Source organism: Biomphalaria glabrata, chromosome 1, assembly GCF_947242115.1.
Source record: "Biomphalaria glabrata chromosome 1, xgBioGlab47.1, whole genome shotgun sequence".
Lineage (NCBI taxonomy): Eukaryota > Metazoa > Mollusca > Gastropoda > Planorbidae > Biomphalaria > Biomphalaria glabrata.
The window spans coordinates 54,504,132-54,523,425 of NC_074711.1; the positions used below are offsets into that span (position 1 = coordinate 54,504,132).

A 19,294-nucleotide genomic window follows, 5' to 3' on the forward strand; every position below is an offset into this window, starting at 1 on the left:
TTAAAAAAAAACAACAAATATCTTTGGATTATCCAGTCTATAAGTTATAGGATTTGTTTTAAATTTTTTTGCACGTTTAGGCCATGTCTTGCCCTATAATTTTCCAAGCATTCTTTTCCTCTATTCAGTAGATACAAACAGGATATTAAAAGCTATACTACAAGTTAAGTATTGCAATCAGCTTATTAACAGTTAAAATATCGTATTAAAATTTCTAGTTTTAGTTAACAAAGTAATAATAAAAATCTTTTGTAAAAGAAAAGAGAAACACCATTATAATATAAAACAACATCAATTTTATTGTAAATCACAATTTTGCATTGATACAAAAGTATCTATTATGGTAACTATAGCCTACTGAGTCTGAGGTAGACTAATTACAAGTATATTACATTTTTCGTTGAGGGTACAAAATACATTAAAAAAAAGAGAGAAAAAAGCAATAATTTCTTTAATTGAAAACTGCAGATAAAAACGTATTGGCCTTTTTATAGTCAAAGAAATTTAACAGAAAATTAGTTTTTAATTTAAAAATCTAGAATAGAATAATTATTATAATACCCTATTTTAAAAAATTAACAAAAAATACTTAAAAAATAAAAAAAGCTTATATTAAGCGTAATTGTAACAATTAGTTTGGATCAGTCAAGTAATTAAATTTGTAATAGATCTAGACTAACAATAAAAAAGCATTTATAATAATTAAAACAATGGTGGAACAACCTGAATTCGAACACAAGGCTCACACCTTCTTGGTTTCTAAAGCCAACACTGTAAACACTCTGCTAGTAGAGAGCTTATGAACATGGAAATTTGTATAGTTATCTATTGTTTCCATAGTCTCATCCTGTTTCTCAGGTTGGTGTATATTAAGACTCAGATGACAACCTATAAAGGGAACTAATTCAACTTATACCACCTTTCAGTAAATTACAATATCTTTCCCTTGTTCTTTTTCTTAATTTATTATTTTTAAATTGATTCTTGTATTGTTAGATAAAAGAAATAATTGTGCAAAATTTCAGCTTGATCAGAGTTATAACATGTACTAACTTTTTACTAGACTGAGTGAGTTGATATAAGCTTTGTAAAAAAAAATATTTTTTTCTTGTCCAGGAAATTTATCCACAATAATTGAGAGATTTCAAGCTGCTCTATTTACTTTCTTCACAGCTAATTATTTTAATTGCATACTTATCTAAGTGTTAATCTAGTTGGACATGTTAATAAGTTACTTAAACTTTGCTAAGTCATTGATTTTCTCATTCGATTCATACAGCCTAATCCAAACTCTATTGGCAGTATGGGAAAAGGCAAACTAGTACAAGCTTATCTTGGCATATATGAGATAAGAAATCTGCCTTTGTTATTCTGTCTTAAAAATGCCTCTCATTCAATAATGATGTATTTGAATAGTATGTACACCCCAATGAACTAGCAGTCATCTCATTAACCACCTACAACCACCCAACAGATCTCTACCTGAACTATCAAAAGAAAGATTATTAAGCTGTTAACCAGGATGTTCTTAAAGAATTTAATTTAAAGAGTCTCCGATAATTTTTCTGATTTGAGTTATTGATATATTTAAATTCTGCATAAAAGTTGTAATAGTAAACATTATTCCATTTTTTATCTAGAAGCTTAGAAACTAGTCTACTATGGTGTGTAAGCAACATTTCTGATGTCACATAGAAGCCAATTGAAAATCTGATTGTTTTGGATGCACAGAAAAATATAAATTGCTAAGTTATTTTTTTTTAAATAAAATACAAAAGAATATATATTCCTTATCTACAAATCGAAACACATAAAAAATTGTCATAACCATCAGAATTTTCCTTTAACAAACTAAGCAAATTTAGATTATAAGTAAGATTACACATGAGAAAATGTAATGCTTTTGAAATCAAAATGTGACAGATGGACAGACTACACAAAACTTTTATTGCCTTAAAAGTAGTAAAAAGCTATATCAGGTCTGAACTATTGACTGCATTGTCATGATTCAAAAGATCATGTAGCTGTGACATATTGCCCTCATCTGTATCAGAGTAGAAGCAAGAAACTGATAAGGAATGCATTTGACCTGGTGAGCTGTGCTGCGGTAGGTCAAGGTCATCATGACTACCTGTTGATAAAAGAGAATTACTGATAGCAGATGGATCTGGCTCATTATCATGAACATCTGACAGGAGATTGGTAATGGGGCCATAGGAAAGGTGATCAGAAACTGAGTTGTCACTAGATGGCTGCTGCATCAATGAAAAGTAAAATGAAGTTTTGTCAACTTCTTGTTGAAAGAGATCCCCTTCTTCGTGACTTTCCGTTTGCACTAGAGAGGGATCAGAATTGTGTGTATTAGTATGAAGAAATGAAGCGTCATTCAAGAAGGACAACTGAGTTATATAATGAGAGGAATCCATTACAGGTATAGTTAGCAGATCAGGTTGTAATGTAGCTATTGGGTGTCCACTACCAGTAGACTGATTTGAAAAGTCCAACAAATTTATGTTAGTATTTTGAGGTTCATTTTTGGCTCTACTTCTTAGAATGTCTTTGATGTAAACTTTTTTAGAGCCTGGCTGTTTAGGGCCTCTTATTCTAGGTTTAAAATTGTTAAGCCCCACTTCTGTTTCAGTTAAATTTTCTTCTATGATAAAATCCTTAGGATTTATTATAGGCTCTTTAAAATCTTTCTTATGATTTTTAACATGAGCACGCATGTTGTCTCCCCTGGTGCTTCGTTTACCACAAATTTTACAAATAAAATTTTTGCTGGGTTCATGAATAGTAGATATATGCTTAGAGAGTCCACCCTTATCAGGAAAAGTACTCTCACACATTGTGCAAGTGAAAGTGAGTTGTTTCTTGTGGCGAGCCATGTGAGCATTGCAACAGTTTTTGGTTCGAAAAGTTTTGTTGCAAGTAGGGCAGGCAAAGGATTGTCCTTCTTTGTGTATTAACTTGTGAGTGTAGAGTGAAGCTTTAGACTTAAACCCCTTGCCACACTGCGAACAAAGATATGGTCTGGCTTTGCTATGAATGTTTATGTGTGCTGTAAGTGTGCTCTTAAAATGAAAAGTTTTTCCACAAAGTTCACAAATAAACTGTCGCTTCTCTTTGCCATGTTGTTTCATGTGAACATTTCTGGACTGCTCCAATTGGTAGGCTTTCCCACAAACATCACAATGGTACTTCTTGATGTTTTCATGGGAAAGGCAGTGAGCTTTCAGTGATTGATTAGAGGTGAAGCTTTTACCACATTGATCACATGTGTGAAGCTTGTGCCCTGTATGTTTTAGCAGATGAGTCTTTAGACTGCAACTATAAGCAAATGTTTTCCCACAAACATGGCACACCTTTTTACCAACCTTATGGGTGGCCTCTACGTGAACTTTTAAGTGATTGGAAGTGAGATAGGTTTTATGACACACTTGACAACTGAAGGGGCGCTGACCTTGATGTCGCAACACATGCAGCTTACAGCTATGATAGAAGTTGAATGAGGCATTGCACTGATGACAACAATACTGTTTCTTAAGGGCATGAAGTCCACGCTTGTGATGGTAAAGTGAATCTTTGGATTTCAATGTTTTACCACACTCATCGCACTGAAAACCACAACTGTGTTGACGCAAATGATTTTCATATAGACCTCTATTACTATATGTAGTTGTGCACAATGTGCATTGAAATACTAACTTTTGTGATGTTGATTCTTTTCTGCCACTTCCATTTTTCTGATTTTTTAGGGGATGGTCTATGTCAGTCAAGTTTTGTTTTCCTATTTGGCAATTCATTTCTTTAACTGTTGTATCATTTGCAGGCACAGATAGTTGCGAATGATTTGATTTATTAATAACCAGCTTTGGATGTCTCTTGTTGTCCAATTTTCCTTTCTTCTTTGGTTTGCTAGAATTCCTTTCTTGTTTATCTAAACTTTTATTGATAATTGTTTCATCGCTGTGGAGATCAGATTCAGCATGAATTAATTCATGTCTTCTATTTCTGGAGTTTTTATATTTATTTGAGGAGTGAGGGATGGAATTATTTTCAGTGATTTTCTTCTCAATAACTCCTGTCTTCATCTCTAAGTTTGTTAGTGCTTTCTGGAGGTCTGTAAAAATGTAGCATAAAATATGTTATTTTTATTTAAAAAAGTTGTTGTCTTTTCAATTTATAATTTTATTTTATCAATACCAGAAAGAAATGAAATATAGAATTTTCCAAATTTGATTAAAGCAGAGCTGATAATTATATTGAAAAAGATGATTGAAGATTTTTAGGCATTTCTATTTATCTTTGTTCAATAATGTATATCTACAGTACTAATATTCACATATTTGAATAACAGAGAGAGAGAGAGAGAGAGAGAGAGCAGTGATTAAAAAAAAAAAATAATTATATAAATAAAATAAAACAATTACCAATTTTCAAACGTTCATAACTGTGTTAAAAACATTTCAAAAGTAAATAATTTTCTGTATTAATGGAAATCTAATACTCTTACCAGATGGTGCTTTAAATTCTTTAGCTGTTTCTCCATCTTTGTCAGCTGTACTTTTATTTTCCTCTACATTTGATTGCAAAATTTCAGTTAATATGGAAACAAGTTCACTGTGACTAAACTTGTGTAGGTCACTAACACTGAGATTCAGTTTCTTGACAACAGCAAAACACTCATCTGATTTCAACTCTTTATCTACAATCATCTCTGGCTGATCAGTTCTGCCTAATTCAACAACTCTTATCTCATTACTTTCAGGGCAAGACTGACATTCTTTATCTACACCAACTTCTGCAACAACCTGATTACACTGAGCTATGTCAATGGAATTAACATGAGTGATTGTTTTGTTTAAAAAAGAATCTGCTAATGAGTCATTTGCATTGGAAAAGTTACTTTGTGATTCAATACCATCTGGTTCATGTGATGCTCCAAAGAGTTCAAATTTCTGACAAGAATCCTGTTCATTGGAAAAAAAATCTTGAGTTTTATTTATAGAAAGACTAGAGCTTAAGTCTGAAAGGAGTTCAGATTCTTCACAAATTCCTTGAGATTTATTTACTGCAATTTCCTCATTTTGCTCATAGGGGGCTGCATTAGCTTGCAACATTAGAACTATGTGGTTGACAGCATATTTGCTTGCCAACTGTGATGAACCATTTTGATCGTCAATATCTGGCCTGCTATTTGTTGGTATTAAAAGGTTGAATTCATTCATTCCATATGAAGAAAACGAAGGAATTTCACTGGTAGTGTTCATTCTTTTCATGAAATCACTCTCTTGTTTGTTACTGTATGCTACTGATGAAGAAGGTAATGGTAAGAACATAACATGCACTTCGGGGGTTTCACCAATAAAGAATATAAGCTGACCCTTTAGAGGGATGCTTATGCTTTGCAGTTGAGTTTTAAATTCTGCAACAAGATGGCTAAATGATGTCCTCCAATCCATTGTTTCTAACAATATGTCGTTCTTTCAAAAGAGAAGATAATTACGTCCTACGGTGCCTGTTAATTGGAGACTTAAACTCTGCTAAGTCATTGGCTTTCCTGGTTGATTCATGCAACCCATTCCATAATTTAATGGCATTAGGATGAAGGAGCACTTGTACATACTTGACCCAGTATATGGAATAAAAAATGTGCCTTTAAATTATCTTTGTGTCTTTCTGAGTATCTGTTCCTAATCTCGAATGAATAAAGAAAAAAAAAATCATGAGCAAGACTTTTAACTAGAATATTTGTAAATCTTATTGCTACAATAATAACTTTTCATTACCAAAAGAGACAAAAAGAATCTAACTATACATCAATAAAATATATATTTAATACAAATTGTGTAAATCTAGATCTAGATTTAAAAAGAAGTGTAAAAAAAAACATATAAGTTAATAAAACTAACATCTAAAGATAATTGTTTTCTAAGAAATTAAAGGCACTCTAGAAAAATAAATAAGTTTGAAACAGATCAATGATCTTGATCTATGCTGTTCATTAAAAAATATCTAGTAAAGGTTAACTAGTTCTAGTTATATTAGATTTATAATCTAGTCCTAGAGCCTAGAATCTATATATTCTTTTATCGTATATTATAAAAACTAAGACGTTACTTCAAAATAAGAAGATGATTATGTCATACGCATGTCTCTCTAATAGGTCTGTCACAGATTCCTATTATATTTATAATAATAACTCGATAGAATCTACCTTAGGTCTCGATACGTCTAGGTGTCCCTGGTTCAGTTCTAGTTAACAAAATAAAACAATGAAACCACTAGATCGTAAAAATAGATTATACATACATACACCCATTCATCCGTGACAAGGTCAATCTAGTCATGCATGTTAATCAATGACTTTAACCCTGTCAATGCTCCAATAGTTAGTAATAATAGCACTAGGGTTAGGTCCATTACTCTGGCTCTTACAACAAAGTGACTCTATTCTCTGTATATTCTAGTGATCTAGATAGTTCTAGATAGACTAGAATTGACAAGATTATTAATGATGATGGCCTAGATTCTAGATCTACTCTAGACTCTAGAGATTAGTAGATTATATTATACTATTAATTATATTAGATATATTCAATAATTATTAACAGATCTTTCTTATCTTAATACAGAGCTAACTAGAATCAAGATTGTTTAGACTTGTACTTGTGACTATTCAAATTCAAAGTAACGTAGGTAGCCAGTCGACTAGTCAAGATAGTCAAATATAGTAATACTATCTATAGTGAATAGGTCTCATTTGACTCAGTCTGTAGACTGAGACTATTGTGACATTATAATTATAGATTGTAGATTCTATAGTCTACAAACTCTATCTTGTAAGAGTAAGTAATTAAATACTATACTAGAATTAGACTAGATTACTAGACTCTAGATCTTATCTTGTTATCTTATATAATTATTATAATACAGATGCTGAGACGTTACTTCAAAAATGATTTTGTAACTATAGATGATATTATAAACCAATGATAGGTAACTCTACTGACCTATAAACTGCTAAACTAGCTGCTATAATAGTTTTGAAACAGCATGGCTATACTTCCAAACCCATGGTGTTAGTTGATTGTTGTTTTTAACATTTGCTTCATTTTTTAAAAACTCTTGTGATAATCTTAAAGGAGGATTCCTAAGCTTTTGAATGATACCACATTGTCAACAAATGAAAGTCATGTTTATTTAGAACATTTACAGTAAAGTCATATGTAAGAATGATTTTGCATTTACTATCATTTGTAAGCAAGCTTGGTATTTTTTTAATTGTATTTAGACCTAGATTTATGCTTAAAGTTTGTTATTTCATTATTTTTTTAATGAAATTTTGACCTCCAAAATATAAAAAAAATTACCCTAACATGCTGTTATCAGTTATAAATTATGCCAAATTAGGCAATTTTTAAAAATGGGCAAGTGGAAAAATTATAACTACCATAACAATCTATGACTATAGTATTAAAATCAATATTTCTATTATAGAGTAGTGTTAGAAATCTTTTTTTTTCTATACCTAGGTACACAAAATATAAAAGAAATCAGCTTATTAAGGCAAGTTTGGGCCCATCCTGATGATGTTAAATGAAGTCACAAGTAATGACATGTGGCGCCAGACATTAGCAATCGTCGTTGATAATATGAAGTATTTATAAATGATTAATGCATTGTTTAATGGCTTATCTTTGATCAACCTAGCGGAGAGAATGCTATCAAGGTGTTAGTTTACATTATATTTATAAATATTATAAAGCTGAGTTAGGAAGTTTCTACCAAACGGCATTCTAGAAAAAGAATCGAAGTCAATTTACAATACAATAGCCTCACTAAACAAACCTACTAAAGAAGTAATACCAAAATACCTTAAAACCTTAGTAATAAATTTTCAAAGCATTAGGAACAAAACAGCAGACTTAAAAATTTTATTAGAATGTGAGAAACCAGACATAATTGCAGGAACAAAAACTTGGCTACATCCTGAAATTTATAATGCAGAAATTTTCAATAGTAATTATGAAATTTTTAGAAAAAATTGGGCTGATAATCATGGAGGAGTTCTTTTAGCAATAAAAACACTCCAATAGCAGAAGAAATTACCTTACCTAACTCAAAAAATATAGATGTAACATTTTGTAAAATTAATACCACCTCAACATCCCTAATAATAGGCAGCATTTACAGACCACCAAATTCTAGTTTAGAATACATGCAGGAACTATGTAATCAGATTACTACACTTAAAGAGACAAATAAAAATGCAGTTTTTTGGATTATGGGTGATTTCAACCTACCTAATATAAATTGGAAAACACTAACCATAGATAAACACCAAAACCTTAAGGACATAAATGAGCTTTTCATAGAAACTTTACACAACCTTAGTTTAGATCAAATCATTAAAAAGCCAACTAGATTAAACAACACATTAGATCTCTTCTTAACCAACAGACCTGGATTAGTAGTTGATTATATTATCCCTGGTCTATCAGACCATGAGATCATAAAAATACACAGTCAGATAAAAGCAGTAGCCAATACAAAACCCAAAAGAAAAATCTTACTCTGGAATAAATGTAACCTAACACAACTACACCAAGATGCATTAAACTTTCAACAAACATTCTTATTAGAAAAAGACATTAACCAACCAGTCGATGACCTCTGGAATTTCATTAAAAACCATCTTAAAAGCATTATAGAAAATCATATACCAACTAAATACACATCAAACAAAATAAATAAATGCTGGTTTAATAATAGACTAAAGAAGCTTTGTAAACAGAAGGAAAACCTATATAGAAAATTTAAAGAAACTAAGGCAGAAAGAGTTTACAAAAAATATTTAAAAATTAAACACTTAACCCAAAACGTAAGCAGACAACAAACACCTATGGTCATACATTAAGTCTAAGAAAATGGAAACAACAGGCATAGCGCCATTAAAAGATGAACATAACATAATACATAATGATAATGAAACTAAAGCAAACATCCTAAACAAATACTTTGCATCAGCATTCTCAGCCCCAGGAGACAAAGACATACTACTGAATTTGAACCAAGTAAACAACATAGAAGATATAGTAGTACAAGAGAATGGAATTCAAAAACTATTAGCCAACACCAAACCAAATAAAGCATCTGGACCTGATGGTATTCCAGCTAGATTACTCAAAGAACTAAGCAATGAGCTAGCCCCAGTGTTCAAAAAACTCTTTCAGGCTTCGCTTAACCAGGGCAGAGTACCAAAGGACTGGAAAGACTAATGTCACCCCCCTATTTAAAAAAGGAGAAAAATCTGACCCAGAAAACTACAGACCAGTATCACTTACCAGCATCACATGTAAAATCCTAGAACACATAATATGTAGCAACATCATAAACCACTTAGACAAACATAATGTCCTCACACCATACCAACATGGCTTTAGGAAATAAAGATCACGTGAAACACAACTAATAGGACTAATTGATGATTTTTCAAAAGGTTTAGATAATAGTCAACAAATAGATGCTATCTTACTAGATTTTTCTAAGGCTTTTGACAAAGTTCACCACCATAGTTTGCTTAAAAAATTAAAATATTTCGGCATTAATGGTTGACTGCATCAGTGGATTAAAGATTTTCTGATAGGGAGAGAACAAACTGTAATAATAAATGGCTCTAAATCAACACTGATAACAGTAAACTCAGGTGTACCTCAAGGAACAGTCTTGGGTCCACTACTATTTTTAATTTACATAAATGATTTACCAAATTGCATTACTTCAGGAACAAAAGTCAGATTATTTGCAGACGATTGCATAATATATAGAACAATAAAAACAACACAAGACACAGATATTTTACAAAGAGAATTGGATGAATTACAGAAATGGGAATCAAATTGGAGCATGTTTTTCCACCCAGAAAAAAGTCAGTTGTTAAGAGTAACAAAAAAACTAAAACAAATTAACTCCACTTATCTTATTCATGGCAAACCAGTAACACAGACTAAAAACGCAAAATACCTAGGTGTTATAATAAATGAAAATCTGTCATGGAATCCACATATTGATGAAACTATAAAAAAATCAAACAAAGCATTAGGATTTATTAAAAGAAATTTCTATAAATCAAATAAGAACATAAAACTAAAATGTTATTTAACCTTGGTTAGGCCAATAATAGAATATGCATCCTCCGTTTGGGAAAACATTAAGAAACTGGAACAGACACAAAATAGAGCAGTGAGATTCATAACTAACGAACATTCACATTTGACTAGAGTAACACCTTTAGTAAAATCACTAAATTTAGAAAGCCTTCAGGACAGAAGACTCAAAAGTAAAGTTGCAATTATGCATAAAACACTGAACCATAATCTTCAAATACAAAAACAAAATTTAATAAAATACTCTGAACGACACAAAGATAAAGGACATTCCTCGTCCCATATGCTAGGACAAATTTGCACAAATACTCCTTCTTCCCTAGTGCTATTAGAGCATGGAATGGGTTGCCTGAGCTAGCCAGGAAAACCAGTGACTTGGCAGAATTTAGGTCATTGGTTAATATGCATGACTAAATGCATGACGCGTAGGACGTAATCATATTCTTTTTTTGAAGTAACGTCTGTATTATATAAGATAAGATAATTGGATTAGACTGTGAATGAATGTTAGCTGCATGTGAGATAAAACATTCAAATTAAGAATCATACAATGGGGTAGCTGTGTTCCAAATTTAAAGCTTTTTACTATCTATTATGGTTATAAAGTTATGATGAGATAAAGAAGAAAATTCATTTTTTCGATCACATTTTTTTTTACATTTTCTATAATAGTTGATTTTTCTACACATAAAACGGCATAACTTTGCTCCTATATAGAGAGTAGTATGCTATTCTGACACCTATAGGCCAAAATTTCAAAGTTTGACTTTGACAGCACATTATTTGACAATGGTTCAACATAGAAAAGAAAATGAAGTGTATCAAAATCTTCTTTAGTTTAAGAAGAATAAGGATGACTACTTATATTTGTACCCCTAACCTATATTTGTTATTATATTTAAGGTCAAAGAGGCCATGTGTTTTCATTTCATTCAGAAAAATTTGACCCACATTATTTGATTCTGGACACCATAATTTATTTCAGACAGTCTCTATATAAACTCAGATTTTAATTCTCTATTAACTTTAACTAAATTTTAAGATCCCCAGGCATAGCCTGTCAAATGAAATCATTAAGATGTTTTCAAATTATGCATAAATACGAACACAAAAAATAAAAATATGAGCACACTTATTCTACCAAAATTAGGTCACTGGGATAGTGACTTCTACAGACTTTTAGCATTATTTTATGTTTGCATGATTAGATGTGTGTTGAATGTTTGTAAGTGTTTTTTTTTTTATTAATTTAATAAATTTCTAATACAGATAATCTTTTGTAGTATAGTACAGGTTAAGATAGCCATTCTTGCCTAAATAGCTGAATCCTCTATATTCTCTCTATATAAATCGAGATCATCTAGTAGGTCTAGATCTAGATTCTAGGCATTTAACTTCATTCAATGTAACAAGCTCACTCCAAACATTTGCCAATTTATTCTCTATAAAAAAACAACAACAAAAAAACAAATATAATATAAGATAATTAACATTGATGTCCAAAACTGGCTGAAATAAATTTTGGTAAGAAAATCGTAATTTAATTTAAACACCCTATTAATTTTTTTTTATGGAATCAAACAATTTGGCTTATGAATCAAATAAATCAGCTCCAAAAACAGAATAAATATTGCCGGGCTCATCAAGAGGTAAAGTCATCCGGGTAACATTTAGGAAAAAACAACAACCTGACGTAGACATTTGAAATTCTTTTTTCTTACATAAAAAGATAGCTAAATGGAAGGAAATTGGGTTTTCATTGGAAAATGGACAAGCACATTATACAGCGCACTAGTTTTATATTAAATATCAAAATAAAGAAATAATGACCACAAAAACAGCAAGTGTTTGAATTCACGTAATGTCCGGATTAAATTTAAACTACTCGAACATAGAATGATAAATTTGGTATCATTATAGACCTCTCAGCAAGCTCTACATAACTAGATAGTTTCTGTTGTTATATATTTTTTTCCAAAAATGCCCAAATACCTGAAGCCTGAATCTTAAAATACCTTAATCTTAGACTAGAACTAGAATCTAGTTTTGTTACTAGAGTAGAGACTACTAGAGTCACTAACTCAGTGAGTGTAGTCAGTGTAGTGTACTGTAGTGTAGGTGTAGTCAGTGTAGATCTAAAGTAAATAGACTAGAACTAAATTCTAGATGATGCAATAGATTATAGTCTAGATCTTGAGTCTAGAACTATAGAAGATTTATAATTATCTAGATCTAGATAACCGATGTCTGTCAATATCTTAATAATCTTTTTGTATTGATAGATCTATATTCTAGATCTAAGAGACTGTAAGCAGTGAGTAGCAGTCTATTTTTGCAATAATAGATCACAGACCTATATATTTATGAAATATATTTAATATATAGTTGAGTTTTTAGATGAGCATCCATTTATGACGTCCACAAAGGGGGCTAGAAGTTAATAAAATGTGGATAAGCAAGAGTAACGAAAGGGAGGGATAAGCCCTATTCGGACATCCATATTTGAAAAACGGGGGTCGGGGTGGGGACGAGATTCTAACCATTGTGCAATATGTGCATTGCACGTAGGCGGCCCAATGATATCGATGACCAAAACGTTATTCAGGAGGCGCGATTGCTGAGGGGTATAGCGCTTGGCCTCCGAACCAGTTTTCCCGCCGACTAGTACGCTACTGCGCAGACTGTGACGTTAATCTCCAGGATCTGTGCAGGAGAGAGAGACAGGGACAGACAAAGTCCATCGTAGCCAAGTGTTAATGTCTCATTTATTATAGTCTAGTTCTGGAATCACATAGGTTAAAGACAACACTTTATAATATTATTATTACTATTTCTGTTTACTGTAATCAGAGATGAGTTAAATTTTTCGTTTTGTTGTATTAAAATCAAACCAAATTCATTAAAAAAGCTATTTAACTAATAAACTAATATCTTTAAATTATATATTTAACTTAATTCAGCATTTTTTCCACTAATTAATTCAAATTAACAATTCTTAGCTTAGGACTATTTTGTCTCACTAAACTAATCCTTATAATTTAATTTAATATTATTTAGATCTAGATCTAGTCTATATTTATTATTATATCCTTAGATTTTAGATCTAGTCAGTCTAGTGTTAGACTTAGACTTTAATTAAGTCTTTAGATCTACTAATCATCTACTAATAAACACGATCTAGTCTAGGTAAATATTTTGAATTTAATAAACCATTTGATTTAATTGTCATTGTAAATTAGCTTTCACTTTAGATTTAGACTTAACTTAGGCATTGTAAACCTTAAACTAGATTTAGACTAGACTCCTTTAAAAACTAAAATCAAGAACAGTCATCATGAAATTGCTCTGGCTATTTATCCTAATAATCACTAAATACACACTAGCTGAACACAGAACTAGATCTACCTTTGTCAACACTAAACTTAAAAAGGAAACAACAGTCATAATCAATCATCACACTTTAGAACAATGCAACTTCAAAAATAACCTAACATACACATCCATAACATTAAAGAAGATTACCCATCACAAATGGAAGTTCTCAATCAGACACAGCAGAAATAAATACCTATCACTGTTAATATTAATAGCAGGAGATGTAGATTCAAATCCAGGGCCTAGATCTAAAGATAGATGCAACATCTGCAAAAAAATATGCACCCTGAAACAGAAAGCCATTCAATGTGACGCCTGCGATGAATGGTACCATGCATCATGTCTCCATATGAATACACCTGTGTATTATGCCTTAGGCAACAAAGACGCATCATGGCACTGTGTACCGTGTGGGTTACCTCAGTTTACATCAGGACTGTTTGATTCCTTTGATGCGGACACTTCTAACCCATACAACATCCTAAACACCATCCCGAACAAAACTCACCAACCACTAGCCAGATCCACTCCTGTTAAACCTAAATCTACTAAAATTAATACAACAGCCTCACTAAACAAACCTACTAAAGAAGTAATACCAAAATACCTTAAAACCTTAGTTTTAAATTTTCAAAGCATTAGGAACAAAACAGCAGACTTAGAAATTTTATTAGAATGTGAGAAACCAGACATAATTTGCAGGAACAGAAACTTGGCTACATCCTGAAATTTATAATGCAGAAATTTTTAATAGTAATTATGAAATTTTTAGAAAAGATAGGGCTGATAATCATGGAGGAGTTCTTTTAGCAATAAAAAACACTCTTATAGTAGAAGAAATTACCTTACCTAACTAAAAAAATGTAGAATCAACATTTTGTAAAATTAATACCACCTCAACATCCCTAATAATAGGCAGCATTTACAGACCACCAAATTCTAGTTTAGAATACATGCAGGAGCTATGTAATCAGATTACTACACTTAAAGAGACAAATAAAAATGCAGTTTTTTGGATTATGGGTGATTTCAACCTACCTAATATAAATTGGAAAACACTAACCATAGATAAACACCAAAACCTTAAGGACATAAATGAGCTTTTCATAGAAACTTTACACAACCTTAGTTTAGATCAAATCATTAAAAAGCCAACTAGATTAAACAACACATTAGATCTCTTCTTAACCAACAGACCTGGATTAGTAGTTGATTATATTATCCCTGGTCTATCAGACCATGAAATCATAAAAATACACAGTCAGATAAAAGCAGTAGCCAATACAAAACCCAAAAGAAAAATCTTACTCTGGAATAAATGTAACCTAACACAACTACACCAAGCTGCATTAAACTTTCAACAAACATTCTTATTAGAAAAAGACATTAACCAACCAGTCGATGACCTCTGGAATTTCATTAAAAACCATCTTAAAAGCATTATAGAAAATCATATACCAACTAAATACACATCAAACAAAATAAATAAATGCTGGTTTAATAATAGACTAAAGAAGCTTTGTAAACAGAAGGAAAACCTATATAGAAAATTTAAAGAAACTAAGGCAGAAAGAGTTTACAAAAAATATTTAAAAATTAAACACTTAACCCAAAACGTAAGCAGACAACAAACACCTATGGTCATACATTAAGTCTAAGAAAATGGAAACAACAGGCATAGCGCCATTAAAAGATGAACATAACATAATACATAATGATAATGAAACTAAAGCAAACATCCTAAACAAATACTTTGCATCAGCATTCTCAGCCCCAGGAGACAAAGACATACTACTGAATTTGAACCAAGTAAACAACATAGAAGATATAGTAGTACAAGAGAATGGAATTCAAAAACTATTAGCCAACACCAAACCAAATAAAGCATCTGGACCTGATGGTATTCCAGCTAGATTACTCAAAGAACTAAGCAATGAGCTAGCCCCAGTGTTCAAAAAACTCTTTCAGGCTTCGCTTAACCAGGGCAGAGTACCAAAGGACTGGAAAGAAGCTAATGTCACCCCCCTATTTAAAAAAGGAGAAAAATCTGACCCAGAAAACTACAGACCAGTATCACTTACCAGCATTACATGTAAAATCCTAGAACACATAATATGTAGCAACATCATAAACCACTTAGACAAACATAATGTCCTCACACCATACCAACATGGCTTTAGGAAATATAGATCATGTGAAACACAACTAATAGGACTAATTGATGATTTTTCAAAAGGTTTAGATAATAGTGAACAAATAGATGCTATCTTACTAGATTTTTCTAAGGCTTTTGACAAAGTTCACCACCATAGTTTGCTTAAAAAATTAAAATATTTCGGCATTAATGGTCCACTGCATAAGTGGATTAAAGATTTTCTGATAGGGAGAGAACAAACTGTAATAATAAATGGCTCTAAATCAACACCGATAACAGTAAACTCAGGTGTACCTCAAGGAACAGTCTTGGGTCCACTACTATTTTTAATTTACATAAATGATTTACCAAATTGCATTACTTCAGGAACAAAAGTCAGATTATTTGCAGACGATTGCATAATATATAGAACAATAAAAACAACACAAGACACAGATATTTTACAAAGAGAATTAGATGAATTACAGAAATGGGAATCAAATTGGAGCATGTCTTTCCACCCAGAAAAATGTCAGTTGTTAAGAGTAACAAAAAAACTAAAACAAATTAATTCCACTTATCTTATTCATGGCAAACCAGTAACACAGACTAAAAACGCAAAATACCTAGGTGTTATAATAAATGAAAAACTATCATGGAATCCACATATTGATGAAACTACAAAAAAAATCAAACAAAGCATTAGGATTTATTAAAAGAAATTTCTATAAATCAAATAAGAACATAAAACTAAAATGTTATTTAACCTTGGTTAGGCCAATAATAGAATATGCATCCTCCGTTTGGGAGTCCTCAACTCAAGAAAACATTAAGAAACTGGAACAGACACAAAATAGAGCAGTGAGATTCATAACAAACGAATATTCACATTTGACTAGAGTAACACCTTTAGTAAAATCACTAAATTTAGAAAGCCTTCAGGACAAAAGGCTCAAAAGTAAAGTAGCAATCATACATAAAACACTGAACCATAATCTTCAAATACAAAAACAAAATTTAATAAAATACTCTGAAAGACACAAAGATAAAGGCACATTCCTCGTCCCATATGCTAGGACAAATTTGTACAAATACTCCTTCTTCCCTAGTGCTATTAGAGCATGGAATGGGTTGCCTGAGCTAGCCAGGAAAACCAGTGACTTGGCAGAATTCAAGTCATTGGTTAATATGCATGACTAAATGCATGACGCGTAGGACGTAATCATCTTCTTTTTTGAAGTAACGTCTGTATTATATAAGATAAGATAAGATTTTTTTTATTTACATATTATAGACCCTACTGTCGTATTAAACATTTGCTAACTTGATATATTATAAACACCAACTTACTTCTTTTTAAATATTTTCAATGTTGGTGATTAACGCCTAGTTCTATATCAATATATCAATTTGAAGTACAAATTATAATAGTGTCCGGAGTGTGAGATAAGAATTTATATAATAATTGACAATTGTGCTTCTTTACTTTATCGTCATTTCTGATATTACCTTTATACATTATATTAGTCGGAGTAGTGAGAACCAATCTAGCCATCAAGAGCTGCTATCAAGTTCTTGACTGAAAACACTAACTCACTTTTGCACTCTTGTAGGTTAGACTTTCAAATCGATAAAAAAAAAAAAAAAAAATTGAATGGATGGTTTTGATGTCATACGATGAGAATGAGTGGGCATTGGCATTGTATTGGTTTCAAAATCAACCATAGCAAGAAAGAAAAAAACAAAAAAAAAACTTTAAATGGATGGTTTTGAGGTCATACGATGAGAATGAGTGGGCATTGGCATTGTATTGGTTTCAAAATCAACCATAGCAAGAAAGAAAGAAACAAACAAAAACAAAACTTTAAATGGATGGTTTTGAGGTCATACGATGAGAATGAGTTGACATTGGTATTGTATTGGTTTCAAAATCAACCATAGCAAGAAAGAAAGAAACAAACAAAAAAACTTTAAATGGATGGTTTTGAGGTCATACGATGAGAATGAGTGGGCATTGGCATTGTATTGGTTTCAAAATCAACCATAGCAAGAAAGAAAGAAACAAACAAAAACAAAACTTTAAATGGATGGTTTTGAGGTCATACGATGAGAATGAGTTGACATTGGTATTGTATTGGTTTCAAAATCAACCATAGCAAGAAAGAAACAAACAAAAAAAACTTTAAATGGATGGTTTTGAGGTCATACGATGAGAATGAGTGGGCAATGGCATCGTATTGGTTTCAAAATCAACCATAGCAAGAAAGAAAGAAACAAAAAAAAATTTAAATGGATGGTTTTGAGGTCATACGATGAGAATGAGTGGACATTGGTATCGTATTGGTTTCAAAATCAACCATAGCAAGAAAGAAAGAAACAAAAAAAAAAAATGGATGGTTTTGAGGTCATACGATGAGAATGAGTGGACATTGGTATTGTATTGGTTTCAAAATCAACCATAGAAAGAAAGAAACAAACAAAAAAAAAAATTTGAATGGATGGTTTTGAGGTCATACGATGAGAATGAGTGGGCATTGGCATCGTATTGGTTTCAAAATCAACCATAGCAAGAAAGAAACAAACAAACTAAAAAAAAACAAACTTTGAATGGATGGTTTTGAGGTCATACGATGAGACTGAGTGGGCAATGGCATCGTATTGGTTTCAAAATCATCCACCACATGAATCCGCTGTTGGAATAATTTAAATCGGCACTCTCTGAACCTCCAAGAAAACATTTAACATATTGCTGTCACTCAGCCAACAGCGAGTTCAAAAAACCTTAACGAAAGGGATATATGAAAACACCAGTTTAATAATAGAACAATAGTAATGCGATAACAAATATACTACTAGAGTAACCAATAATAGCAGCACTTTTTTCTTGTTTACTTCCTAGATAAAATTATCGGCCATCTTTGACTTCCTCTTTCATTAAGCGTGTCTCTGTCCTGTGTCTCATGGTGCACAGTCCTCACTTTATTACAGTGCGCAATGTAGGGTCATAACAATATATATTTTATTTGTCCATGACAAAAATTGTTTAGTCTTTTATAATACCCATATCTGCATGTGTCTAAAATGTTTGTTTCTAGAATCTATTTTTTTTCTTTTCTCTTCTGAAACATATTGTCAAATCTGAGTTAGTGATTTTGCAGATTTTCACCTTATGGCCTCATGACCAATCTACCCGCTGTCTCGTGTCCCCTAGCCCTATCCCTCCCGAACGCTGTCGGTGATAACTTTGTTTGTAGGACAAAAGGTTGGTTGCCAGCTAAAGAAGGAAAACTCAGAATTGAAACCTCTGCTGTCTCCACATAAGTATGATTTTTAAATCAAGGCATATTTGATATGAGATACATTCGCTTTTTTTTTTCGGCGCTATTTTAAAGACACCATTTTGTCAGCGCTACTCTGTCGTACGAAATTTCGGTATGTAACCTAATTTTAGTTATGTGTGCTTCTTATAAAACAAGATTAATTCTAGGCAGTGCTATTTATTATTCAAGTCTATCTTTGTTCGTCCATCCTTGGTATGAGCATGAAGAAGAAACACACAATGATGCTGTCTCTTTGTTTAAAGTCTAAAACTATAAAATCATATTTGTAATGTTCA

The 19,294-nt window shown here is 31.7% G+C and overlaps 1 protein-coding gene across 7 annotated transcripts; it reads right to left on the reverse strand.

Moving 5' to 3' along the window:
* Positions 1–273: 273 nt before the first annotated feature.
* On the reverse strand, positions 274–18,585 carry LOC106061418 (zinc finger protein 37-like). 7 transcript variants are annotated; one of them, XM_056044297.1, is made up of 4 exons: positions 12,251–12,475; positions 6,121–11,611; positions 4,514–5,693; positions 274–4,120 (listed from the first exon to the last, which is right to left on the reverse strand). In XM_056044297.1, the coding sequence occupies exons 3-4, from the start codon at positions 5,460–5,462 to the stop codon at positions 1,971–1,973; spliced, it is 3,099 nt and encodes a 1,032-aa protein (XP_055900272.1). In that variant the 5' UTR covers positions 5,463–5,693; positions 6,121–11,611; positions 12,251–12,475; the 3' UTR covers positions 274–1,970. The 7 variants fall into 7 exon arrangements, with proteins under 7 accessions (XP_055900272.1, XP_055900296.1, XP_055900265.1 ...); XM_056044321.1 differs by lacking the exons at positions 6,121–11,611; positions 12,251–12,475 and adding an exon at positions 18,532–18,585; XM_056044290.1 differs by lacking the exon at positions 6,121–11,611 and having other exon boundaries at positions 12,185–12,475.
* Positions 18,586–19,294: the final 709 nt, after the last annotated feature.